Consider the following 27,857-nt stretch of genomic DNA (forward strand, 5'->3'; position numbering starts at 1 on the left):
GGTGACGCACCGGGACGTTGACGTTCTCCTACTGACACGTCACACCCCCCGGAACTCGGTGACGTCGCAGAACAACAAAGATGGCAGGGATAGGAAGCAGCAACTATTGGGAAGGTACGGGAGAATTTTTTTTAACTGTATCGTCAACACTATTCACAGCCTCATCCGGTTCAGTAACAAAATATTGTCAGCAGTTCATTTGCCAGAGTCAGCGTTGGCATGTTTGTCTAAACACAGTCCGTGTCTCTATCACGACTAGCTCCTAACAAGCTAGCTAACATATCGCCATTTAAGTTGAACATGAAGCTTTTAAATCTGTGTCGCCACTCTAACCCGTTTATCACATTCACATCGAGAGCCTGTTGTACTAGTTTGGGTTACACTAATTACATGGTAACGAGTGGCGTTTTTCTAATACATTTTATTTCGGTTAATTTAGCAACGGAGAAATATAGCTAGAACTCTTTACTCCACTTATTTAAGATCATTCTGTCTTTGACAATAAGCTAAAACGAGGCTTTGGTAAGTGTTAAAATGTTTTGTCTGTCTGTCTGTGTGTGTGTGTCTGTGTTTCAGATCTGCGAAAGCAGGCCAGACAATTGGAGAATGAACTTGACCTGAAGTTGGTCTCGTTCAGTAAACTGTGCACCAGCTACAGCAGCTCCAGGGATGTACGTAGAGGAGACACGTAAGATCAATTCTTCCACTTGTCACACCTGCAGAGTAATCAATAACAACAAATGATAATACATTTAATTTGTACCGCACTTTTCATTCATAGTGAAACTCAAAGTGCTACAGTATTAATAACATAGAGAACACCACATAAAGAAAATGATAGTAATAAGATGAAAAAGCCTTCCTGAATAGAAAGATTTTAGGCTACAACATAAAAGTTTTTTTTTTAAAAGAGTGTAGGGTCTGTGCTGCCCTCAGATGGTTAGGAAGGCTGTTCTACAAGTGCAGTGCAGCAGAGCAGAAGACTCGACCCCCCCATGGTGTGGAGCTTAGTACTGAGGGGCTGCTGGCAGATCTCAGGGTGCGGGTGGAGGTTTGTGGTATGATCAGTTCCTGCAGGTAGGGAGGCACATGTCCGTTGATGGATTTGTATGAGAGTAGCAGGACTTTGTCGTCAATCCTGAAAGAGACAGGGATCCAGTGCAATGAAAACAGAATTGGTGTTATAGGTTTGTGTTTTCACATCCTCATCAGGATCCTGGCAGCGCTGTTCTGAATGTACTGGCGCTTCTGGATGCTCCTGCCAGGGATCCCTGTGAAGAACACATTGCAGTTGTCAAGTCTTGAGGAGATAAAGGCATCAACAAGTTTCTCTGCATCTGACAGGGATAGAGAGGGGTGGAGTTGATCAACTACTCATATAGGTCATGGGTTTTAGTAGTGTGTGGGATTAAATTTCTGTCACAGTAATTGAGCAAAATCTCCCAAGCATCAAAATAATAAAAAATGAAAGTGAATAAAAATGCATGAAAACAAAAAAGGCAAAATTTACAATAAAACTTTTGTGATCACTTTTTTCAGTTTTGCTGCTGAATTTTTCAGTTCTGACACAAAGCTCTCATGTAGGCGGGTGTTACAGGGCTGCATCCCCCATTAGCCAATTACTTTTGGAGGGGCAGGTCACTGGTAAGTTGTACTACTTTTTTGCACCTCCAGACCATTGAAATGAAAAAATTCTGAACTGAAACTGAAAAGTTCAACAACAAAACTGAAAATTAGGCAAAAAATAAAAGTGACAAAAGAGAAATCCTGATCAGTGAAAGAAAAGTGGAGAATATTGTAACAAATGTTTCACTCTTATATGGTTTTATTGGAAGTTTTGCTTTCAGTTTATTTTTCACTTTCAATTTAATTTTTTTGTTTGTTTTTTGGGAGATTTTTCTTGACACAAATTTAATCCTATAGTAGTGAAACCCATTTGACCTGATAGAGATCAATAGGTTTAGTTCCCTTGGATGTGAGGGCTAAAATTGTCATTTGAGAGGAAGTCCCTCTCATTTGTGTAGTAAAGTAAGATTGTAAATTAGACAATCTTGTTCCTCTAGGGATGTATAGCTAACATTGAACCAGTATGAGATGAATAACCTTAGAGAAAGCTTGTCCTAGAGCTAGGGCTACAACTAATGATTATTTTCCACTACCACTTATTTTCTCGATTAGTTGTTTGGTCAATAAAATGTCTGAAAATTGTGAAAAATGCTGATCACTGTTTCCCAAAGCCCAAGGTGATGACCTCAAACGTCTTGTTTTGTTCTGAACAACAGTCCACAACCCAAAGATATTCAGCTTACTGTCATAGAGGACTAGAGAAACCAGAATATATTCACATTTGAGAAGCTGGAAGCTAAAAAGTTACTCAAAACGATTAATTGTATATCACAATAATTCGCGATTATTTGACTCATTGCTGCTCTACCTAGAACATAAAAAAGGTCACTTGTCAAAACTGATCACAGTCACATGTGGTCAATTATCCCAACATTTGTCTATTAATTTCAGGAGTCATGAAGGAGCAAATGTATTAGTCTGCTGGGAGACTGTAGTGGTCAAATGGTCAGAAGACCTGGATATGTTGGCAGTGGCTCGCAAACACAGGAATGTGTAGGCAGCAGGAAGGAAATGTCTATGAACAATACAATGAGTCTATAGAAACTTAAGGGGTGTTGTTCACTAGCTGTGATATCTGTGGAGAACGCTTGTAAGAGAGAATGCTACTATATTAATACTATTAGTACATCATTGATTGTTATAGTAATTAAGCCACTTTCATGCTGTATGGACGAGACTTGGTGATCAAGCACATCCTTAAATTTTAGATTCTTCAATATAAAATTAAACCCATCAGTTGCACTTATAATTGAATGCAGCTAGTCAGTCAAGTTGTGTATAGAAGGAGCAGTTTGATGCCTGCTTTGGTTTCTTCACACAGTCTGTAGATTCTGGACAGTGCTGTATTAAATCAAATAAAGTGTGAGAATTTTCTAATTTAACATTTATTTACACGTGGACTTGATGCATCACATTTGGGTGCAACACATTACTTTTAATTGAAAAATGAAAATAAATAATGTGACATTCTGTGGCAGCTTTTAGTCGTGCCACCGGCCTCTAGTTCTTCCTTATTCTTTGTTTTTCCTCCTCAAGGTCAGACACTACCCCGCTGCTAAACAACTCTACCCAGGACAGGATGTTTGACACCATGTCAGTGGAGATTGAACAGCTGCTGGGGAAAGTAAGTAAATTCACATGGACCAGTGGCCCGTGAAAGGCCAGCAAGAAGACTGTTATAAGAACAGCATTGAATTTATGCCAAGGCTCTTGTCTTCCATCAAGGAATGAACAGACTGCAGTCTCCTCTTCTCATGGTTTACACTGGACTCAGTGACTCATAATAACCAATCTGTTGAGCCATAGTAAACAATGAGCTAATGAGCTTAATGACTGAATTTATGTCAAAAACTAAACATTTGGCAAGAAGCAGTTGAAAGCAGATAACTCAAAAAAACAAGAAGAGACCACTCTACCTGTGAATACAGCTGTTAAATATCACTCATAAATGTAAAAACAAATACAATAAATACAAGTCAGTAAAAAGCAGCTACATTGCATCTGTGGTTCTTTGTTGTTCTGAACACCAGTGGGTGCAAATACATTTTTCCCTCTACAGTATTGCACCTTATGAAATGACTATTTGAAAGATATCTTTGCCATATAATCTGTGCATCCCTGAGTCGACTGCTTTGTGTGTGTTGCTGGTTGTTGTGTTTTGTGTGTGTGTCATGTTGTGTTGAGTTTCTGTGTCGGTCTACCTTATCTGCTAATGTCCTGTTTTCTCCGGTGTCTTTTTCATCTATCTGTGCATCCATTCATTTTCTACCTCTTTGTCAGCTGACTGCCATAAATGATAAGATGGCAGAGTACACCAACGCCCCGGGTACGGCTTCTCTCAATGCTGCACTTATGCACACACTCCAGAGACACAGAGACATCCTACAGGTTTGCCGTCTTATTCATCCCTTTTATTCCTCGATTTCTCTTGCTCATCTCTCTTCTATACTCTGGTTATTTTACTTTACATTTTTGGTTTCTGTAAGTGTTTTTGTTTTTTGTAACAGACCAGTTTGGTAAAAATAATAATATTCTTCACTGAGTTTGCTAAAAGCACACATGCTTCAATGCTTCCATTTTGTTCTCTTGATGTTATTCTTTGTTCTTTATCCACTTGCTCTTCATTTTCCCCCCCTTTTTTTTTTTTTTTTACCCAGGATTACACACATGAATTCCACAAAACTAAAGGAAACTTCTTGGCCATCCGGGAAAGAGAAGACCTACTAGGATCCGTCAGAAAAGACATAGAGTAAGTAACCGTTCACACAGGTAATATCGCAGCATGTCTCAGAAATGTGGGAATATGGTCTCTGTACTTGAATATTTATGATGTGAATTCAATTCCAATGCACAAAACTATTGATAACTCATTAAATGTATTGACAGGTGTGTTTCTCACTCGCTATAAACAGTAAAGAAACACATCTTTGTTTTTTTTTTACAGTCAGAAAGTGTCAGATTAGTAACCTAAATAGCTGATAGGTGGCATTACCGGCCAGCACAGATGGCCCGGACAGATGACTCAGTGATTCCTTGCAGAGCAGAAAAAAAGAGTATGTGGTGTCTTATACAAAAGATACCAAATACAACACAAATAACATTGTCATGTGATGCATTGCTTGTGTTTGATCATAGTGGCTGTGCAGGAATAAAAACTGCAGAGCATTATTCACAGTGCTTTTATGTTGTAGACGTTATTCCTTAGAGGGATAGTTGAACTTTGACTTCCACTTGGCATGCTCTTGAAAAATGTTGGCCATTAAAACCAAAGAAGATTGATGGACTCTTTGACCTTGTATTGAGAAAGTGTGTCCTCTCCTCAGATTGGCTCAGTTGTGAGTGAGTGTATTGAAATGAAATGGTGGGTGCTCCCTCAGACCATGACTCTTGTCGTTTTTTTTTTTTTTTTTTTTTTGGTAATAGCTTATTGATCTGTAAGACGCAGTAGTGACTGTACGGTGAGCACTGCAGGATTCCTATTGATCCTCTCCAGCCATCTAGTATGCAGATATCCTGCGGCTGCTTCATACAGTAATATACCTTCCATAGGTCTCACAGTCACTTTAAATAATAACTCTTTTCTTCTTCACCTCTCATAATTCAACATGAAATGTAGAGCAAAGCCTCTGGAGAGGGAATTTTAAAGTAATTTTCCCAATATTTTACCTACTTTATTAGATTCAGTCAATTGATTCCTTCAATTGTTTTACTGGTAAAATCTTATTAATGATATAAATTTGTAATCAACTTCCCTGCACTGCATTGGGTAGATATATATATAACCGCTGTACAGACTGTGTTCATGTTTTCCATAGAAAACGTACAAGTGCATGGCTTGCTAGTTAATTCAAGAGATTGCCTATTAGAAAATGTGCTGGAGCTCATCACACAGAAACTGAAAGCTTTACAGCAGTGTGATTTCAGTTTGAAATATCAGACTATATATGATTACAGCTCATACTGTAGCTTTTCATGTCACCATTTTATTGAATCAGTCTATGAAACAGTGTTGCTAAATTTAGAAATAATGCTCTCTTGACTTGATTAATCCACATACACATACAGGGACATGCACACACTCATAGTGGCTGAAGTGGCTCTAGGCGCTGCGCTTTCTCCTTCTTTGGCTCCTGTCAATGTATTGTATCAGTATTCATTTCTAGGACACTGAGTTGCAGGGGACTTTTTCACCACTTTTTACCTCAGCAACTTTATACATTTATGCAAGGTGAACATGAATGAACTGCTCTTTATTATAACATGCATGATTGACACCGCAGTTATAAGAAACACTTAACATAAGAAACAAACAAGAAAAAAAACGCACAATAACTTTTAGTCGTTAATGAATTATTGGTAATACCACATATAATTAAACTTTTTAGAAATCGATTATATATCAATGCATCACCATGCCATTATATAATCAGAATTGACAGTCACTGCGCATAAGCAATGAGATTTTAAACAGTATATCTATTCAGTTAGTAACATCTTATGAGGTCAGCACTACATGCAGCAGCTCACTCCATCTTCTCATTAAATCACATTGCTAAGTAGTGCCACTGACTCTGCTAATAGGCTCAGTGCTGATGAATCTAATGCATAGAAATGAGCCAGTGTTGTTGACCTAGTGCTCAGGCTAACGATGACTAATGTGCCGGGGGCCACTAATGAGGGAACCATTTGAGCTTACAGGTAGAGGAATTACTGCTGCTGCTGTTATGGCACAAGTGCAATGAGATGTCGAGTCATGCTTAACATGTGACAGTTTCTTTTGTAAAGAAACTTTCCTCCTAACCTCCCTCATTGACCTTTGCCAGCGGGGCAAGGCAAAGTACTGAGAAAATATGAAAGCAGACTTGATCTGATGAGCTGCCTTTACTGTAATGTGGCTTGTGAGAAATAACAAAGCTGACTAACTAACTTAGTATCACTAACATATATTTCGATTTGATCTTGTCAGAGGGACATACAGAGGAAATTATTGATTACATTTTAATCTGTGTTTACTCAGAGTTGCCCTCAGGAGTAAGAAAAATTGAGTACAGAACTATTTTCCCCAAATCACAGAAGCAGGGCCTCAATGTTTCGACTTTGTGCTTTTATCTTAATGCTTCTGTCTCTAAACTAAAGTCTGAATCCAAGTTTTTTTTCTTGGCTATAGCAGCCTAGCTTCAGCATAATGATAAGTAACAATAATCACACCTTTAATGTAATATACTGCAGATTAAGTTGTATTTTGTGAAATATGTGAAGGTCATGTCGTTCTGAAATGTTGTCGGCCTGCATCATGTTTTAAAAGATGCCGTTGATGCTGGCATGGGACGTTTCTGTTGCAGTTAAACCTTTTGTCAGGTAGAGGGCAGTAGAGATCATGGGCATGGAGGAAACCTGGTCAGGAAGGAGTCCGTTGTAGATTTTTATGATCTATTAAGGTTGTTTACACTGCACACACAGAAAATCCATATTGATCAAAAGAAATAGTGCACACTTGCACTTAAATGAGCAATATGACATTTTATCAAATGCTGTATCAATATCTCTTGCAGTGTGCTGGCAGATTCTGTCAGCAAAACATATTCTCATGCATGGATGCACGCACACACACACACTTCTTGTGTTCAGCTGTGTCATTCATAACAGCAGCATGGAGCAGAGCTGAGCTCAGACCTAACGCTCTCTCTTCTCCTGCTTTGACTCTAAATGTCAGCAACACAAATGACAGCTAGTCTGTGATTTACATTGTTGCCCTTTTAAAAAGCCTTGCTGGAGTGATGAAGCTGGCTGTCAGTACAGGCAATACTTAGCCCAACAAAGGCATCAGCCCTTCTGGTGGGGCGGCTAGCTTGGGCTCAAGGCAGCCACTGTGGAGTGTGCTGTGTGTGCACTGAATATAGTGTTTCCATTCAACGGCTCCGGATGGCGCACTGAGGATGAAGTAGGCACATTTGTTCTTGGACTGCTTACAGTAAGCTGGGTGGAGTAGGATGTTTATGGTGTACAGTATGTGTGTGTGCATAGTCTTATGTTTCACTGCCCCGCTCTTTGTCTTGTTCTTGCCCAGCAGGAGGGTGGGGCTGTGTTTAATGACCAGAAACCAAGGAGAGCACTGGGGGAGTCAGCTGTTCAGGGATGCTGATAGTCATTAACTTTGACTGCTACCAGATGGTACAGCTTCATTTCTGATGCTTTATGGTGCTATCAATATTTGGATAGAAGGGGTAGTGATCAAAATTGATCATTAATTAACTCCAACATACCTTTTCTGAAGCCATCTTTTTGAGGTGCCCATTCACAAAAAATTCAGTCATAAAATAGAGATGCAAACTTGAAATTGTCAATTTTCACATTTAAATATGGATGAATCAATGACCCTCTACATGATTCAATGGCGCTGCTTCCCTGTCCTTGAGATTTATTATTTACGGTTTTTTAAATTCTTCAGTAGGAGGTAGATGGTGGGCTGGAGGAGTAAAGAGGCATGAGAGACAGATTGGGTGAGAGGGTGGAAGTAAAGCCCATTTCCCAGCTTGTTGACAACAAAGTGAAGCTGTGCTATGAATTTCTGAACTGTGAGCATTAGCGTTTACACATTCACAACAGAGGACAACTGTACAAAGCTGAAATATTATAGCCCTGCTTGGGAGCAGCGTGACCATCTCTTCTCTTTCAAGTCATGTTGCAGTAAACTGATTGGCTCAAGATATGTGATCATGCAGGTGACTAGAGAAAGAGCACCATGTTTAAAAGGCTTGCTATTCAACTTTGAGTCCTGTAGAAGCTCTTGTGTAATATGTTGATCCACTCCTATGTGTTGGTTCAAGCTTTCTCACTGTTTTCTGATCTTCTGTATTCACTGTGTTAGGTTACTGCTAATGAAAACTGAATATTTCCTCTTGCTGCTGCTTCACATTAAAAGCTTTCCACCGGTGAACCACAGGAAGGCTTTTACTGTAGGAAATACAAGGAATGCCGTGGTACTGGCGCCAACTGCCATTTGATAGAAACAGGTCTACACAGCAGTTATGGCAGTGCTTTTGTTATCAGTGGATATTACAAGTAGAAGAAGACGCAGTCACAGTGAGGTAGTTAGATATAGCTATAGGTGACAGGTGTTTTCTTTGGTTTGTGTGAACCAACAAACCTCAACAGCAACACCTATTATCATGTCGTCCTGATGGAAAAACCAATTGTACTTTTATGCTGCAGGCAGCGTATGTGCAGGTATGCTATCCATAAGAAAAATGTTATTTCATAAACTCTGCCAGTCAAAGATTGGGGCTTTTGTTGCCTGAGTTGGTCTGGCTGTCTGTGTCATTTCTTATTTTCCAGGATGATTTATAGCTCTAATTTATATACAGACAAATAAAAATGAGCAACAAAGCAAGACAGAGGCACTCTGTTAGCCCTTTATCACATATGGGAGTGCAACATTCTAAGCTAACTAACTTTTCCAATTAGGTGAAGGAATAGTACATGCTCGGTGGAATGGACATGCAAGGGGTTTACATCTTTACATCTGATGTATATGCAAATGTGTGATAGACAAGTGATTTCAAAAGACCTCACTTCATAAAATAAACTAGCACACTGTTTTCACACCAAGGTGATTTTGAAATCTAAAAAATGCTACCAGGTCTGTAATGTTTTGTTGTATTAAACACTTTTGACTGTGGAAGAGTAAAAGAGAAAATGCGATGGTGGTCACCATAAATTGCACTAAATAATTCACTCAGCTGAACAGTGATTTGAATTGCTCTTTTTCTCAATGACTGCCTTCAACACCCGCTGATAAGGGCAGACTAGAGCCAATATTGTAAAGAGTGGGTCAAGAGTGTTAGCTTGGTATGTCCAAAGACAGGTTGTCATGCTGGGATGGTTATGAGGCCTAGAGAATATTAGTTTTATGTTTAGGGGTGCAAAATATATAAAATATTCAATGCTAAATTGTTAAATTAAAGTGCAATATGAGGCCTGATACCTTCCGCTTTTAAACATGGTAGTGAATGAAACAATAGTTTGTGTCCACATCATCAAAACTTGATGATAACTTACAAACATGAACACACGTCTTGTCCTGCAGCTTGTTGAACGAGCCACCAAGCAAACATTCACCGCTAACGTCAGTTAGTAGCTAGATAGCTAATTAGCTGCTCAGCTGCAGCACATTAAACATCATGTAAACATACCTGTAGATGTCACTTAGGACCCATTAAATGCTGGTTTGGTTGTTGCTCTTCAAAATCCTTGTTAGCGACACGCTTTCTGTCCATGACTTGTACTTATGGCAATTTGTTTACTTTGTCTTAAATGAGACATTAAATTTTACACGTAATCTGCAGTTCACATACTTGGAACTGTGGGGGGGGGGCAATCCGTATGGATCACAGATCAACTACGATCTTCTACACCACTTGTCTTAGGGGACATATAAGGACTTTGTCATTGCCTAAACACAGAAAATTTCCATTCAGTGTTTTCGATTGTTGCGACACATTACACAAACAGCAAATATTGTTACATAATTTTCCTTGATTTGTGTCTTTGTTCAAAATGACAGTCATGTTTTTATCAGTGTATCTGTGTGCCTTTCTTAGGACATATAAGAGTGGCTCCGGGGTCAACAACAGAAGAACAGAGCTGTTTCTGAAGGAGCACGAGCACCTGAGAAAGTAAGTTCCCAGCACCTTTCTTTGCCATATTTGAGGAATTTGATGTAATCAAGAAAGCCTTTAAGGATATCAAACAATTGGTGTTGTTTTGTCAACCCCAGCAGTTCCACGTAGAATTTATCAGCCATTTTTCCCAGAGCTGTACAGCCTTTCCTGGCAAGGTAGCAGCTACTGCTTCCTAGAAATCAAAGCTGGGATAATTCATTGTGATGGCACTGCTCAGCCATTTGGAATAACACTGGAAATCACTGATGTTGCTGGTGCTTGCTTGTAAAAGGGGCCATATTATGAAAAACTCACTTTTTCAATGCTTGTGCGTAAATATTTGGGTCTCTGATGTGCCTGCTAACACACAAACTGTGGAATAACACCACCCAGTCAGTTTAGTGTGGGCTGGCTTGCTCTGAACTTATGTGATTTAACAAGCCTTTCAGATTTGATGCCTCCTCTTATGTCAGGTGGGGCTTCATTGAAATTGCAACCCCCCGCATCTTTGTTTCTCCAACCACAATTTTCAGACAAGGGTAGCCACTGTTATTTTCACAAGCAACGGGACTGGTAGCAAACACAATATGTCTAAACTAAGAGCTAAACATGTGAAATGCTCTGTTGTTGACTGTTAAGACCAGCATAAATCGCTAGATTGGCCCCCATCTGCCACACTGTGTTTTTCCATTACACAGCAGGGCAAAGTAAAATAAGTTGTTTATCTGTTGGAGGTGTGCTAGTCTTCTGCAGCTCTTCATCAAACATCTCACTGTGGCTGTTTGTGCTTGTACTACTCCTCCCTGCATTATTTCTAACTGATCTGCTGAAAAAGAGCTCCAAATATCTCCAGATAATTTCTCTTGCTGTCTCAACCTGTTTTATTGAAGAATAGCGCCGCTAGTGAAGGTCCACTAATTTGGTGGTGAATACTTTTCATTCCCTATAAATTCTTCATGACAAAAGTCTTTCATTATTTAGTAATTTAATATGAAGCAGCAAAAGCAGGAAATGATGGGTTTTCATCAGCAGTAACTTAACACAACTCTGATATGTACTGCCCCTTGCTAGGCTTCCTGAAGTTGGCCAATCAGAATAGAGTGGGCTCATTGGGAGGGGGGCCTTAAAGAGACAGGAGCTAAAACCGCCTTTTTCAGACAGAGGTTGAGCTGAGGGGCTGCATAAAGGTAACCTGACATGCCAGATGGTTTGTTAAACAGAACCATCTGTGAATTCGTCCTTGGAAACTGTTTGGAAAAGGACCGGCACTTTCAAAAAATACTTAACAGGTGACTGGATGAACCATCTGTTTATCACCTTCTTACCTTGTGAGGTGGCTGGATTTGCGAGATCACGCGAGAATCTTCATAGGACACTGATTAGTGTGAACTACCGTTGGGACAGACATAAGTGCATAACTTGAAGCATGACAGGATGGATTCTTGCGTGATCTCATGATGTTGTGATCTTGCGAATCCAGCTGCTTTGCAAGGGAAGTATAAAGGACCAGTATAAGATAAATAAGGATTTTTTCAACTGTAAATCATGCAAAGCTACTCTAGTGCAGTTTCAGAATAAAAATATAGAGCTGGAAATGAGCATAATAGGTCCCCCTTAAACTCTGACACCTCTTGGCACTTTATCTCTTCATGCTTTTACTCTCTGAACAGATGGAAAGCCACTTTTTCCTTATGTTGCATTCATTAATCTAGAGTTTTTTTGTATTTGAGTGCTTTTCTGGCTAGTTGAAGCAAAAACAATTCGTTCTCCAGTTGATACTTTTTGAAGAAAATATCATTGGGGACAGATTTAGTTTGTGACTACTAATTAAGCCGTTTTATAAATCACATTTTCCACTCTGGTACAGAACTTTCCACCTTAGAGCAGCAAAAAGTTAGTCATACTCAATATTTTTTGACACAGTAGGTCAAACTGTGAACTGCCAGCATCCTCATTAGTGTCCTACTATCATTTGGCCAACTCTAAAGCACTACAGAACAGCATGAGGTGGTAAACTTTGTGAAATCTGCATGTGTGTACCTGTGTGAGAGAGGTGTGAGAGGCGACCTTTGTGGAAAGTAAAATTAGATGTCAGCAGGACACTCGAACCAAACACAAATGAACCACCGAACAGCTTTTAACATTGCCCAGGCTTGAGGATCTGATTGATTCTCTCTGTGGCTGAATGTTTGCTTCCTGTTTCAGCTTCTCAAAGGAACAATGACTCAATTACTCCCCATAAAAGATCTCTCCATTCACTTCAAAAGTGGCTTCACCTGCTCTAACATGAAATAACTCATTGTAATGTCTCAGTTTATAAAATGAAAAGGTGGAGATCATGTACTGTACAGTGGGTGGGCTTTAGCTGACTATCTAAGTGTCAAGATGTGCAGAATTCTTCTTCAGGTAATTTGATGGGCTCAGCAGATACAGCAGGGTAGCCCAGCAAGCAAATCATCAAAATTTGTACCAAAAAAACAAGATGAGTAACATAAAGTAGCTTGACAAGGAGTGGATTGTTAGTACAGTAAATACCACTTTCCTAATAGGCTATGTGCATTTACAGTTTGTGCATGTATGGGTGTGTTTTTATGGGAGATTATGTGCTTTTGCCATTAGTTGTGTCTAGGGCTGGGCAATATGGCCCAAAAAAATCTAATCTCAATTTTTTTTCAAGCTTGGGGTTGATTCATCAATTTTTGTTTGCCTGCAAGATGCAGGCTTGAAATATCATATTTTTTAAAGACAGTTGAGCAAGAGTAGTAAAGACCTACACCACCTGCAAGGCTGTCATCATTATGCATACATTATAGCTTATCCATGCAGCTACTGACTGTCAGTACCAGATGCTTCAACTAAGTAGAGCACATCCAGTTTAATAATCAGTTTTAGCACACAGGCAGAGCAGAAAAGTCCACTCACAAATCAATCTACTGTTGTTTCTGTTTCTTTACACAACATCAGCTTGATATCTGCAGATTGTTGCTCGCTAGTGTTAGCTACCTGGCAGGTGGAGACAAACTGAACAAAGTAGAATCTGGAAACTATTCCATTAACTCCCAGCGTTTCAACTGTTATAACCAGAGCCGATACCTCATAAACTAACACAAACCGAGAGCACAGATCAGTTTTCAGTTCAGTTCACTACAAGATAGCCAGAGACAGCAAGGCACCTGGAGTCATGACAGTCCCTTAACTGCAACAGGTGTGCATGTAGTGCAACTAATCACATCACAGTTTGCGGAACTGTTGTGACTCAAAACAGCTAATTTAGCAGCTACCACCATGTGCATATTGTAATAACTCAGTTCTCGACATTTTACACATTGTGCAAAAATAAAAATTCAAATAATTAATTTGAGATATTGCCCAGCCCTAGCTGTGTCTCTGCAAGCACATGTGAAATGGCTTCTATAGAGTTTGAGTTTCGGGGTTTACCTGTGTGTAAAAGTGTTCTAAGCTTTTGTCATGTGCTTGTAAAATTGACAGCTTATATTTTTTTTCTAAAATGATTCCCATTGTATCAACATTTTCAACTGAATGCAGCGAGACTTAAAGTCTGCTTAACAGAAAAGCCCTGTACCATGTACAGAGTACTACAGACTATTCCACTCTTGTCATGCATTGTGGCAGTCTCACAACAAGGAAACTGTAGGGTCTGATGTTATATCTGACCATGCAAATATCCGTGCTTCATGAAGTCGTTCATGGCTGGTGGGTAGATACTATGTATGTTTTAGTTCATCTCAAAGATGTTAAATTTCTGGATTCATTTCACCTAAATGTTGGTTTAACAATTTAACAATGCCAAGCACCATAAGTCTATTATTGTGTTGGTGCAGTTTTAACTTGGATTCACCAGACAACAGTTCAGTTCAAGTATCCTTGATCGTTTACCATGGACATAAGACATGACTCCCAAGGAAGAAGGCGTATAAAGAAAGTGATTTAGCTGCAGAATGCTACCACCTCAACATTTCTCTTGCAGTAGCATTCTGTCACTCTTGCTCCACAAGGGTTATAAGAGTCAGGTTGCATTGTAATAGTCACTGTGACAATACCACAAAAGACCCAAGTGAGCACTTTAATGGATTCATGTGCTGAAGCACAGAGACAGTCATTCCTCCTATTCTGTCACCGAAAGGGTGCGGCCCTGTTAAGATCTGTCACACAGTTACTTGTGTACACTTGGCTTGAGTGGGGAAAGGAAGAATGTTTTCCAGATAATGTGTTTTTTGTGAATTCTTGAGATTTAAACTGGGCACCAAAGAGCCTAAATGAATTCTGATGAGAAAATATTCTTAAAAATGTGAGATGAAAACAGGAGCAGCTGAGGACACAATGTGCTGAACCTCCTCTAGCTTGCTGCAGCCACCTGCATTCCCAGCAGTCAGACTCTCATGCCAATCCAGCCCAACTTATCAGAAGACCGATAATGAAATAATCTTATTAAACCACAACCCATATTATAGGGTTTCCCCAGACCATTGACAAACATGGGAGGGGAAAGAGGAGATTGAAGATGAGGATCGAGTTACGCTTGATTGATCCTATTAGAGCCATAAAACAGGAAAGAGGGCTTCAAGAGAAAAGAGCTAAAATGTGTTAGTAGCCAGACCAATGGTCTGAAGTCTCACTTAAGGCAGAGCATGTGCACTCTATAAAGATGAGAAATTCGAGTTGAAATGCTTCTACATTTTCATGATTCTTGACACAGTCTGTAATGCTCTCTTTGCAAAAGGTAGTTTTAAACACATGTATTATGAATAATGAGGTGTCTCGTATGTGAAATTACTTGATCAGCTTCGACCCAGAGATTTTTGAGATGTTTTTTAATTTGATATTCACACCACGTTATGGAGAGCTGGTCGTGGAGTTGTCATTTAGCAGCTCAGCTTGTGCCCTTTTTGTGTCCTTGGCTTTTTATATCAGGTAAGTGAGCCTACATGAGGATTAAAATGTTCTGTCCCTATAATAGTTTTAGGGGAGATAATGTAATGTATGATCAGTACATATTTGCGTAAATGGTGTATGACACTTTATATAGTGACTTTGTGTTTGAGATATATTGGCAAGTGATAGTACCGGCATTGCCAAACTGATCAGCCAAGATTAATCACTTTCCAAACAAAAAAAACCCTAAATCTCCCCAAGTTAATCTACAAATGATTGCGATGGGTGGAGTGGCTGCCAGCCTGTAGTCATTCCCAACAGAAGATAACAAGACAGATTCATTTTTTAAGAAAGCCCCCTCTCTAGTTTTGCTGGTAGAGATAAACTTTATGTGGTTCTACATCAGTCAGACCTGCCTGCTCCCTAAAATGGATATGAAACAGTCAATGAAGTTAATGTGGTTTACTAAAATGATTTCCACTCTAATCAATTATTATATAACAAACATGACAAATATATAAAATAAATAAAAGAAAAGAGAAACTGCGTTATACCTTTCGTGAGAATGGCGCCACTGTCTTGCGGTGCTATAACCTCTAATGTCACAGGGTTGGTTGGACTGGCTGAGTTCCACAGATACAACGGTAAAGACCATGAAAGTTAGAGACTGAGAAGCCACAGGATAGAAGACGACAAAAAAGACATCACTATTTGTATTGCTCCTGGATGTACAAATGAGTTTTATCGGGTTTTCATAAACTGCCGCTGAAATTGAGAATAGTAGATGACTGCTGCGCTGGCTGGCAGCACTAAAGAGAGAGAGCCTTCTGATGGACACTGACTCCAGGGTTTGTAGTTGACATATTTTGGAGGAAGATTACATAGAGGAGAAGACCTTTGAGTTGGGCAAACTAGTGGTTCACCAGACCAACAGACTAAAGGCTGAAGTTACTCCGTTTGTTTTCATTTTCACCGCCTGTAATGTGTGCTTTCGACGATAGCAATACAGAGTCATTGAATACATCTTTCACTCCAAACAGCAGCCTTCATGAACACCTTTTTGCTCACCACCCCTCCCAACCTGACATACAGTCTGACAAACAGGCTGACTCATGTCCCCTAGCCTAAAGATTTTCATAGAATCTCTGTAGCCAAAGATTTATCTGAGGGGATGTGGCATCTGCCAGTAAGCGTTTGGGTACCAGGGCACTCCCATAAGAGTAATACTTAATACTTTAGCAAGTTTGTTTAATTATTAGATGTACTTTACAGTAAGTGCTGTTGATCTATCCGTTAGTTCTCCCTAACTCTTGTCTCTCCTTCCTTGTATATATGTTTTTCCATCTCTCTTTGCCAGTGTTCATGAATATACCAGAGGGTAGGAGGGGCAGATCCATTAAAAGTTCATGTTAAAACAGCTCTAATGGTAGTGGTCACACTGATAAGGACTTCCTGTCAAAAAGAGGGTTTTTAGCCATGCAAGCAGTGTGGCTCTAGGGATGGCGTTGTCAGTTGGTTTGTCAGTCCACCACTTTGGTCCAGACTGAAATATCTGAAATATCCCTGTTAAATGGATAGTCGTGGTATTCTGTACAGTTATTCATAGTCCCCAGAGGATGGATCCTACTGACTTTGATGTTTCCCTGACTTTTTGCATTAGACCACCATGATGTTTTGACAGAAATGTTCCCATAACTACTGGATGCATTGCTATCAGATTTGATACAGACATTCATGTCAACCTCAGGATAAATTTGTAAAATGAAATAACTTAACTGATCCCTTAATTTTCATTTAGCACCATCGAGTCAAAATTTTAATTTGTCCAATATTTTGGTTTATAACAAATACTTATTACAAATGTTAATATGCTACAGTAACACACTAAATTAAGATGGTGATCATGGTAAACATGATACCTGCTTAGCATCATCATGTTAACCTTGTCATTGTGAGCATGTTAGCATGTTGACATTAGCATTTAGCTAAAGCACAGCTGTGCCAAAGTACTGTGCAATCTCATAGAACTGCTAGCATGGCTGTAGACTCTTTGCCTTGCTTTTTTTTAGCACATCAGTGGTGTCAGTGTGAGACAATGTTAATTTACACCTTACATTGACTCATATTTGCATGAGTATTTTGCTGTCTGTTGATGTTGAATACCTATATCAGAACTGTCCAGGAAGTTCAGTTATGTTAGTATTGTTCCCCCAGATGTTCTTCTTTTTCCTGTTGGCGCTGCACATTCATAAAGTGATCACTGTGATCCCATCACTGTAGGTGCTTCATCATCCTATGTCTTTCACTTTCTTACTTTTCTTTTTCTCTTTCCCCAGTTTGAGATCCCTGCTTTTAGTCTGCCTGGCCTGCTGCCCATCTTAAGATGTTTGGTCTGAGCTGCCAGTTTCCTGACATGCTAATGTAATCAGTAAAGGAGAGCTTTGAGGATTCAGGGTAAAGACTGTTCTATTCAGTTTTCACCAAAGCATATGGGACCCAGTCAGTTCACAAGTGTTATAGGTTCAGTCAGGGTTTTACCCAATAAGCATGTTCTAGTGTCTGGAAGATTTGGGCTAATTTTATTTCTGTGATTTGCTCCTAGCTGGTTGTCAAGATCAGTCTGTTGTCAAAAACAGCAGCACTTACATGGCACAGCTTTTGTTGAGTGCATTACCCTTATTCACTCACTAGCTAATGCTTAACAGGCCATTATGATCTATCAAAGCACATCTTCCTTTCAATACATTATCAAGATTAAGATTGTGTCCATTCATTGCTATTACTGCTGTTGTGAGAGAAGATGCCTTTTTCTAATTGATTCCAGTGGATTTGAGTTGTTGTTTTTCTGCTTACTGTAATGTGCTGAGTATGCTCAGGGTGCTTTAGGTTTTATTTGCCCAAGCACCTCCCAATTGAACAGTGTTGATCTCTGAGCAGCAAAATGTTCTACATCACCACAACACTTCTGCTGTCCAGTTGCCGGGTTGTTGGGACCAGTCCTTCCAGCTAAACTGACAACAAAATGGGGCAACATAGTCGTTAGAAGCCCTTGTTACTCACGTCACAAAGCTTTCTAGATTCTTGTCTAGATTTTAACATGACATCAAGAACAACTTTATGTAAGTTTTTATATTTGCTTTCCCTGTTGCTTCATGGTTTTTGATTGCCCGTTCATAGCTGCCATTTGTTGTTTGCTAACACCGGCACACAATTGTGATGCTTGTGATTGAGATTAAAGTGGCAGGTGATAAAACCATTTTAATGTGGCCTTCTTTCAAAAATGCAGAGTTTGATTGTTAGCACAATGGTGTCTGTCCTCTTTCAAAATGTTACATGCCTGAATTGGGGGGAAAAAATCCCATTTTTTCACATTGTCTTCCCAATTTATTTATTACTGATTCCCAGTGTTAAACACAGTTCCAGGACCTCTTTGTAATATACCACCATTTGCTTCTGTTTTGTTGAGGTCTTGTTTGTTAAGCTAGGTTTTATGTATATTAGCCTAATTCGACATTAAAGTGAGCGAATGGCAGTGTTGCCATAAAAATCTGTTCTGTGAATATTACAGTGTGGAAAGTGTGTTGAATAGGTAGCAGATGATTCTGAATCTGCTTTGAATCTGATCTAAGATTTGTGATCACCTTTCATTTTTGCTGATGCAGTTTGTGTACTGCAACTGCTGCCAATGTTTGCAGACAAAGTAATGAATGTTTCGGTTTAGCTGCCTGATTGACTGTATATGTTGCCTCATATTGCTCTAAAAGCCAACCTGACAGGGCGCTACCTTCAGAAGGTTGCGGTAAAGTACTAGTCAACTAACTGATGAGTCATCAAAAACAAATAAGTACTATTCATCTTTGTAGACATTTTGGCTTTGTGTAATACCTGCATCACACTGCTTTTGCAGACATCATCTTTTACCACAGGTTGTAGTATTTCTGAATGCAAACAGAAAATGGACATATGATGCATGTGAAGAGTTGGCACATTTGTCCATTTCTATGTTTGTGTGTGTGAATAGCAAGAGAACAAGAAAGCATGTGGGCAAGGAGGGTTGATTCATCACACTGGGAAAGGCAATTAGCTTGGAGCTAATGAGCGATTTAATGACTGCAGCAAAACACCACTGACCAGGGGAAATGGAAGGAACCCACTCAAAGATGAAACACAGAGGGCCACATATACATGAACATGATGGCACAATCAATCTCTCCACTACAGCTGAAGCTCTGATGATGGAGGGAACAATTCATAAATCTTTTGCCCCATCTCATCTGTGCAAATAGAAACTCCATGAATCAAGCCTCACCTCAGCTTGCAGCCATTCTGTCATTTATTCTTCAGTCCATGACTTATAAGTTAGGCACTGTTGGAAGAAAGACAGTTAAAGATTTACGTTTTCTGTCAGTCGTTTGTCTGTCCTCCATGATGATTTTTCTTCCATCATTTAAGACCACTGTCACATGGCTGTTTGACCTTTGCCCTAAACACAACTACTTAAGGTGTCTTTTTGTCTGTTTCAGACATGCAGCCTTTGTTAGGGCACTGTTAGATTGTATGTGCCTAATAATCTAATAAGCATAATTGTTTCTCTCTGGCTGTATTGTCCTCCTCACCCCTCCTTTTGCATCACAACTAATGATACTTTCTCTGCTTCACCCACCTGCTCCCATAATCCATTTGTGCAAGTTTGCCCACCAGCCTTCATTCCGAATTTTGTGCCAGTTACCATCCAATTTCATCGAATGATTTTATCCCTGTAAATTATTTTATTTCAGTGTGACATAGACAACAGAAATGATTTACAATCTACTCCCAAATTGCAGTTTGGTGCTTGTGTTGGGAGCTATGAACCAAGAACAGAAGGAAGTCAGAGCACTGTGACTGTACATTACAATTTGGCTAGCCATGCCCATCCGCAGCCTGTGTATAAGAATCCACACTACCAAGTCTGCTACAGGTCTTTGGGGACCTGTGAGTCATCCCTCCCCAAGCAGACCTCCTGTGGAAAGTCCCTTTTGCAGCATCCAGCTTCATGGGCAACACTCTAATGATTCCACTGATATCTGTTAGCGTTCCTTGTCCATGGTAATCCTTCCTACCTTTCCCCATAACCCTTCATTTAGTATGATAAATGTAGACCAAAATGAAATTCAACTGCAAGAAGAAATCACATAACTAATAATTATGTATGGGGCAATCATATAAGTGTAAATCCATCTAAACTAAACAAAAAAGGTTTAGATTAGGTAAAGATTAGGATTACAGCAATTAAACTCATCTATGTTCACAGGTTGAGATCAGTCCCATGTGGTCCACCAGCAGTGAGAAGGAACCTGACATTACAGGTCACCAGCAGGACAAATGTTAACGCGATTACATCAATATATAACCCAGAAACTGGTTTGTCCTGTTAGAAATCAGTTGGTCAATACTTGACCACATAAGTGACCTGGATAAGGTCAGTTGTTTGGTCCACAATCAAATTTAGTCAGAACCTCTTGTATTGGTTCTATATCTTACCTCTTGGTTGTATTATCTGGTGGTATATTTGTTATACCATCATTTTGGTCTACCTGAATCAAAGCTTTAGCTGTTTTTCAGCTGTCTGCTTTTTGAATTTTGCAGTTTATCATCATTTTTGGATCTTTAAAACTCCTTTGAGGGCTGCCCAGCATCTGTTAGATGAAAAAAAAAAACTGTTAGCTCAGCACACATACTTGCCAACTATGCATGAAGATAAGCAGAGCCTCACGGTATGTTTTCATCTCATTTAAAACATACTTCAAGGGCACAGGGGGGCCAGTCCATTAAACATAAGGAGACCTTCCTACTCATTCATCTGTCTGTGTAAGTTTACCACATCATCAAATTAATGAAAATGAAAATACTCGTGTTTACTTCTTTCACATTTAATGATGTGATTATAAAAGGCATGGCACACTCTCCAGGCCAAAATGAAAAACAAGTGGATCACGATAGCGTCTCATAGATGTGGAGCAGGTAACATTAAATGTTTGGAACTGTCATTCTGCCATTCTGCAGCTCAACGTTGTCCGGCAAGGTGCTGCATTGGCCAGTCAAATTCATGCAAGCACACACTCTTGGTAGATAAAGGCTGATTACTGGTACCCAAAGCAACACACCCACACCAATGCTGTCTTTGGTGTGAGCACCTGCTAAGGTGGTACATATGCCAAGAGCTTGGCTTTGTCCATATTCACTCCCTTAACATTACCCATCGTTTGAAAGTTGTCGTTGGTTTGATTCAGCCACCAAGTTGTCCATGAAGTGAGCTACAAGGGGTAGTACTAAAATAACTCCACTTTGAAATTAGATGCCACTCCAGAATTTTACACAACAAAAGCTGACATGAAATTATGGATTATGATTACTCTGCAAGCACTCTGACTGACCACCAAACCACAAGATTAGGTTTAGGAAAAATATTAAAAATATCTATGCATTAGCCTTGAGACAATCAAGTTAATGTTTAGAGGTAAGGTTTAGGTAAAGGTTGGGGTATTGGTGTGGATAAGGTGAGGGTAGAAATCTGGGAGAGGCCTGTGACTTTGGTTGGATACAAAAGAACCACACATTAAGCATGACAATGAAGATGTGTAGCTCTTGAATGGATGTTGTATGATGAACTATGAAATACAATCCGTGCAGTTTTATTTGTTTGGTTTACTTTAGTTCTCTGGAACATTATCCAAATTGATTCCAATTAGGGAATAAACCGCTGAGAGCATTGTTATTTATGAGCAACCCGAGACACGAAACTGGCGTTACAACATAAAAGGTTTGTGTTTGTATTTGTGTGTGCGTGCATGTGTTTGTGTGTGTATATGTACCTTACCATATTCTCTGTAGGACAAAAGCAACCATTTGACACTCCCTCTTTGAAGTCTCTGTGCAGAAGCTTGGGCTTCAGGATATCTGAGGTGAAATTCCCTCTGGGTCTACTTAGTCCAGAATCCCTGTACGTGTGGGAATCATCCTTAACAAGAGGATAAACTATACAAATTACTTCTTCTTCTGCTCTGCCATGCAGAAGTTTAACAGAAATTAAAAATAGCTTGCAATTATTTGTTAGAAATTTGAATCAGTATTGAAACTTTCCAAACCATTTGTCCAAGTACTAAATTTACTTCTGATTAGGGGAGTACTGTATGTGTATTTGAGTGTTTTGTGTGAGAAATGGCATCAATTCTGATTGATTTAGATGACTAATTTAAAAGAAAAAATCTAAAAGGAGGCTGGTGAAACTAAAATTATGTTTCTAAAATGGCATTTTAGACAACATCTAAAAAACATAAAATACTGTTTTTTGTGTTAATTGACACATGAACACCATAGGACCAGGTAGCAGACATGAGCACACTGTTAGTGGGAAGATTCAAATTATGTTCTGCTGGACTGGCTGGTAAATCACTATGTAGTTCTTGATAAGATATAAAATTGATATGGAGAGAAGGGAAATCTAGGACCAAACAGCATCAAATTAAATCCAGTTCTTTGCTCAGCTCAGTGTCACTGAGTGATGTGATCAAAATCATGAGCTAGTTCGCATAGTATTGATCAATGTCAATCTGAAACTGATAACTTCCCCTGAGCAATTTACTCATTACCATTTCATGTTTTTGCTACACTGCCTCATGTCAATAACTCACCAGTGTTTCTCTTTCTCACTCCCTCCCCCTCTCCCTCTCACTGTCTATAGTTCTGACCGACTGATGGATGACACAATAAGGTAAGACCCCTTGTTATTGTCTTGCACTCATGAAGAGATATAGATTTGCTTGTGACAGTCCTCCTTTTTCTCCATTGTTTGATTTACCTCCTGAACTCATACCAAACCCTCAGTATGTGTGAAAATGGGCCCAATCCTGGTCTGACTATGTCATGCCTGATGGGTCCCATTGTGCCCAGACTGAGCTGAAGAAAAATGATTATTTAAAAAATCCTACTTTGTCCAAAAAATGACAACTCACCAAAAAATGATTTTGCTGCCCCAATATACTAGAACTGCAAAAAATTGTACCTTTTCTTTTTTTTTTTTTAATCAGTGACCCTGAACATTTTCAGCACAGTTGCTCATTGTTCATACTTAAGAATCAACTGGGAAAGTTTCATCCACATACATGCTTGGAGGTCACCTAACATTGTCATTTACTTCTGCAACCCTGAATGCCCAAAACGACCCATTACTTTACTAATCCATATGTATCATCCATTTCCCACCAGTCCATCCCTTCTCCTTTCTCTCCTCTCAGGCCTGCACATATTACCAGTTGTGTCTCGTAAACTATGGTTCCTCTGGGACTAGCTTCAACAGTGGTCTGATTGGTGGATTCTGTCACCACCCTTTGTTTTCTTGAATTGCTTATTTTTTCCTATCTTTGTGTTATTTCTGCCTACATTTTTTGAACCAGACTTCACCAATGTATTTCTTTATCCTATTAGGGCTGAAATGAACAATTATTTTCATTATCGATTAATCTGCAGATTATATTCTCAATTAACCATTTAGTCTATAAAATGTCAAAAATATAAAGAAATAGTGTTTATAATTTACCAGGGTCCGAGGTGATGCCTTCAAATTCTGATTGTTCTGACAAAATCCAACAATTTTTGTATTACTATCTTATATGATAAAGAAAAACAGCAAATCTTCACATTTAAGTAAACCGAAACCAAAGAATGTTTGTCAATTTTGCTTGAAAAATGACTGAAACAATTAATTAATTGTCAAAATACTGTCATAACTGTCAAAGTCACATTTCTCTACGGTGATATTTATAAAATTACTACTACACATACTGAGGTGTGCTTCCATACATATTACCATATGTTTCTTTTTTTTTTTTTTAACAAATTACTACTCCCCCAGATAATTTAATTTAAACAGCAATCTGTGACTGATCACATATTAAGTGTGAAAGGAATCTTCATCCTCCAGCTCTGATTTTCATGAGCTGGTAAACATTAAGAGAAAGGCTGGTCGAAGTTGCTGGAGTCAGCAAAGTGTTTCTTCCTGACTGAGGAGAACACGATCCCCAACACACTGCTCCAGGCCAAGACTGCGGACTGTCCCCTCAGCAACCTCCACCCCACGGGGAGATGCCATGACCTCACCCACCCATGCTCACACACAAACACTCACACCTCACATTTAAAAACCGCATGTCTCTCAACATTCTGTCTTGCAGCTTAACTCACCCAAAAGCTGCATACAAACACACTCTGTAACCAGTTGGCTGTTGTTACTGTTCTTGGCCCTGCAGCTCATGATTATCTCCAACCAAAAGAGTAAACAACAGTGGTGATTTCATCTACTTTGTTTTGATCAGCCTCCTATGAGGCTGCGCCACACTGGGATGGGAGTTTGTCCCCTGTGGGCGGGGCTTACTGCTTGTCACCTGAGTGTTTAAGACTTATGCAATACTTGCTCTGAAGAAAACATTGCGTGCCAACTGTTTGTAGAGAGTATTCAGTTTAAATACATAAGTCTGTATTTGTATCTTTTCAGTTGCCTTGATGCATCTTCTTGTTTAGTTCTTGGTGATAGGAAATTATTTCATTATGATGTCAAAATACTGAAGAGTAAGAAATGAGGTGATCCCATTTTTTGTTTGCATTAGCAGATCAGTACTTGCTATAGATAGTGATGAGGCACATGGGGGAAAAAAAGCAACCTGAAAATATTTGTGGAAATCTTAAAGTTCCGTCCTGCATAATAAGCAGTTTCCAAGAGAGGCTGTGGGAGCTGATTTCCTACCACTCAAACGCTCTGATCCCACAGTTGAAGTGAGAGGCTCAAAAGTGGGCTCAGTAGTATCGATTATTGTGTGTAACAGATGCCACAGAAGGCAAACGTAGAGGCTGAAACTTTCCCTGAACTGCCCAGCAGCTGCACTTTCCTCATCTGAAAATTGCTGAGACCCAAGTTTGAGAGCAAGAGACGTACAATATTACAGCAATTCTATACCTTCCTTCTACAAGCCCAGGCGGCTCGCACACGTGCTGCAGGCACCCACACAAAGCTGAAGAACGTGATAGGATGACTTAATGGTTTCACCCTGGAATGATTACCTTCCTTGACTGACACAAAGTCTTTTAATCCTACCTTTTTTAATTCCTATTGCTGATAGCATTGCACAAAAAATATGAAAATATGTTTTGCAGTCTGCATCTTATTATGTGAAGTGTACACGAAGGGGAAAAAACAGCAGTTTATTAGATACTTATCAAACAGGTGAAAGGTGCACATGTAATTTGTAACCTCTTATATTAAAAAGCTAAGTATTAGGGCTGAAACTGACGACTACTTTCATTATTGAGTAAACTGTTGATTATTTTCTTGATTAATCAATTAGTTGTTTTGTCTATGAATGTCTCACAAAATGTCGTGAAAAATTTTGATTGCTGATCCCTAAAGCTCAAGATGACGTCCTCAAATGTCTTGTTTTGTCCCGACCAACAGTCCACAACCCAAAGATATTCAATTTACTGTCACAGAAGACTAAAGAAACCAGAGAATATTCACATTTCAGAAGCTGGCATCAGAGAATTTGGACATTACTTTTCTTAAAAAATGACTCAAAATGATTAATCGATTATCAAAATAGCTGGCAATAAATTTCCTTTTGACTAATCGATTAAACAACTAACTACTCAACTAACTGCTTGTTGCAGCTCTACTAAATATCTGTTGGAGTATCTTCTGTATTTAAGTTGACTTTTTGACGTTTGCTTGGGATGTAGCTATTATTGTGGTCAAATACATGACTAAGTTGCTAATGCAAATATCAGCAGATACCTTGAACTTTTTCTTTGGTCTAATCTTTGTGTCTAATACGTATGTTAAGTATGTGTCACTCATATGTTGAGGCATACCAAAATTCTGTCTTTCATAAACATTGCAAAATCTAGACTGAAACAGTCTGGATATCAGTCTAGCTTTATTCTTTGTGCAGTAAAGGGGAAAGAAATGTAGGACCACCATAGCAAAAAATGTCTACTTTTAAGTCATTCTTTAAAATATATTTCTTCAAGGATATACTGTGAGAGGTTCTGCTGTAGCTTTAAAAGACATCACCACTTGTTCTTTTACAGCAGATGCTCATTTCTCCAAAATATTCCCCGGTGGAATTGAATTTCTAATCATATGTTGACTCACCAACAGTGAAAAGCACTTTACCGTGCTAATGAGAACAACAACATGGAGTATTGTCACTTATCAACTCATTTCTCTCTCTGTCTTTTCAGCATTGCCATGGCGACCAAGGAGAACATGACCTCCCAAAGGGGCATGCTGAAATCCATACAGAGCAGGGTCAACACGCTGGCCAGTATCCTTTAAACTGCGTGTGTGGATGCTTGTGTGTTGAATAGATATCCACCTTTGTTAAAACTCATCACAGCACACAAACAAGTAGCTTTTATTTCTTATTTAATTTCTAATCTGGTTGAAAATCCCAAACTTTGTGATCTTCTTTAACTCCCTGCTCTCCAAGACCGTTTCCCAACCATCAACAATCTCATCCAGCGAATCAACCTGCGGAAGAGACGAGACTCTCTCATCCTCGGCACAGTGATCGGCGTCTGTACCATTCTCCTCCTGCTCTACGCTTTTCACTGAAAACCAGGCCTGTTGAAGTCTTTAAAGGGGCAGGATCGTTCTGCTCTGTGTAGCGTGGGAACCCCAGGAAACCGAGCTCAGTGATTGGAGGACCCTGGAGGCTCGTGAGCAGAAGGGGACGTTCAGTTGGTCCAATTCTACAGCAGGGACAAACTCAGCCAACAAGAGCCTCTTAACTTGTATTTAGCGATGGGACAGATGGAAGCCTGGTGGTTGGATGCTCTGCTGCCAACAAGGAAATGGAGACCAAAAGTACATATGAGACTAGATTTTAAAAAGATTATATTGATAACTCACTTGGAGAGAAACTGTGCCGAGGAAAGTGTGACGAGACTGAGAGAACACGTGATGCATTATTCTTTTTCACAGGTGGAAGGATTTTTAGTTGAATGGTCCTTTTTTAATTGATGGAGTGGGATGGCTAGGTCATTGTGGGCTGTAAAATGTGAATTAATAAATTATTCATATCAGTATGTGCAAAAGAAGTGTGTCAAACTAGATAATCATTACTTAAAGCATTTTATTTTTCAAAATACAGTATATGACTTGAACTCTATCGAAAAGTGTATTTGGCTTTGTCATTTCAGACACAATCATAACCGCCAAGGTGAACTTATAGTCTGTTATCTGGTTTTTGCCTTTATTTTATCATTCTCAATAGAGACACTCACAGATCTATTCAAATCAAGGACAGTAGTGTTCAATGGTGAATTGAAGGCTAAGGCTATTGAAAATCTTTTATCATATTTTCATATCTCATAAAATATATTTATACTTCATTCATATCTTCATTTCTCTCTAATCTTTCAGAGCAACCAGGCAAGTTGAATGCACAATAGAAAATCAGGAGCTGCATGTACTGTAGTTCCCCCTTTAGAGGAAACGTGTAAACATGACATCACTTTTATGATGGGCTATTTAATGACCGAGCTACACATTCACTACTATACTGGGGACGGTGGTGTGTGAATTTGAAGATGGGAACTGAAAACATTTCATGGGAGAAGGGGATGATTTCAGTCAGGGTTGGACTC

General features: G+C 39.3%; 1 protein-coding gene across 4 annotated transcripts; it reads left to right on the plus strand.

Annotated features, from left to right (window-relative positions):
- On the plus strand, positions 1-27,379 carry gosr1 (golgi SNAP receptor complex member 1). Of its 4 annotated transcripts, none has more exons than XM_044354175.1 (10): positions 7-114; positions 577-688; positions 937-1,077; positions 3,163-3,250; positions 3,907-4,014; positions 4,284-4,375; positions 10,227-10,301; positions 22,903-22,932; positions 26,451-26,533; positions 26,699-27,379. In XM_044354175.1, exons 1-10 carry the CDS (start codon positions 81-83, stop codon positions 26,821-26,823), a joined length of 888 nt encoding a protein of 295 aa, XP_044210110.1. In that variant the 5' UTR covers positions 7-80; the 3' UTR covers positions 26,824-27,379. The 4 variants fall into 4 exon arrangements, with proteins under 4 accessions (XP_044210112.1, XP_044210110.1, XP_044210111.1 ...); XM_044354176.1 differs by having other exon boundaries at positions 8-114; positions 912-1,077; XM_044354177.1 differs by lacking the exon at positions 937-1,077 and having other exon boundaries at positions 1-114.
- Positions 27,380-27,857: the final 478 nt, after the last annotated feature.

Source organism: Thunnus albacares, chromosome 6, assembly GCF_914725855.1.
Source record: "Thunnus albacares chromosome 6, fThuAlb1.1, whole genome shotgun sequence".
NCBI lineage: Eukaryota > Metazoa > Chordata > Actinopteri > Scombriformes > Scombridae > Thunnus > Thunnus albacares.

Excerpts from the sequence above, each read along its gene's own strand:
- gosr1 (XM_044354175.1), top strand. The coding sequence starts at position 81 with ATGGCAGGGATAGGAAGCAGCAACTATTGGGAAG. Across the intron at positions 115-576 it reads AAGCAGCAACTATTGGGAAG|ATCTGCGAAAGCAGGCCAGA; the intron begins GTACGGGAGAAT and ends TCTGTGTTTCAG. Across the intron at positions 26,534-26,698 it reads CAGGGTCAACACGCTGGCCA|ACCGTTTCCCAACCATCAAC; the intron begins GTATCCTTTAAA and ends CTGCTCTCCAAG.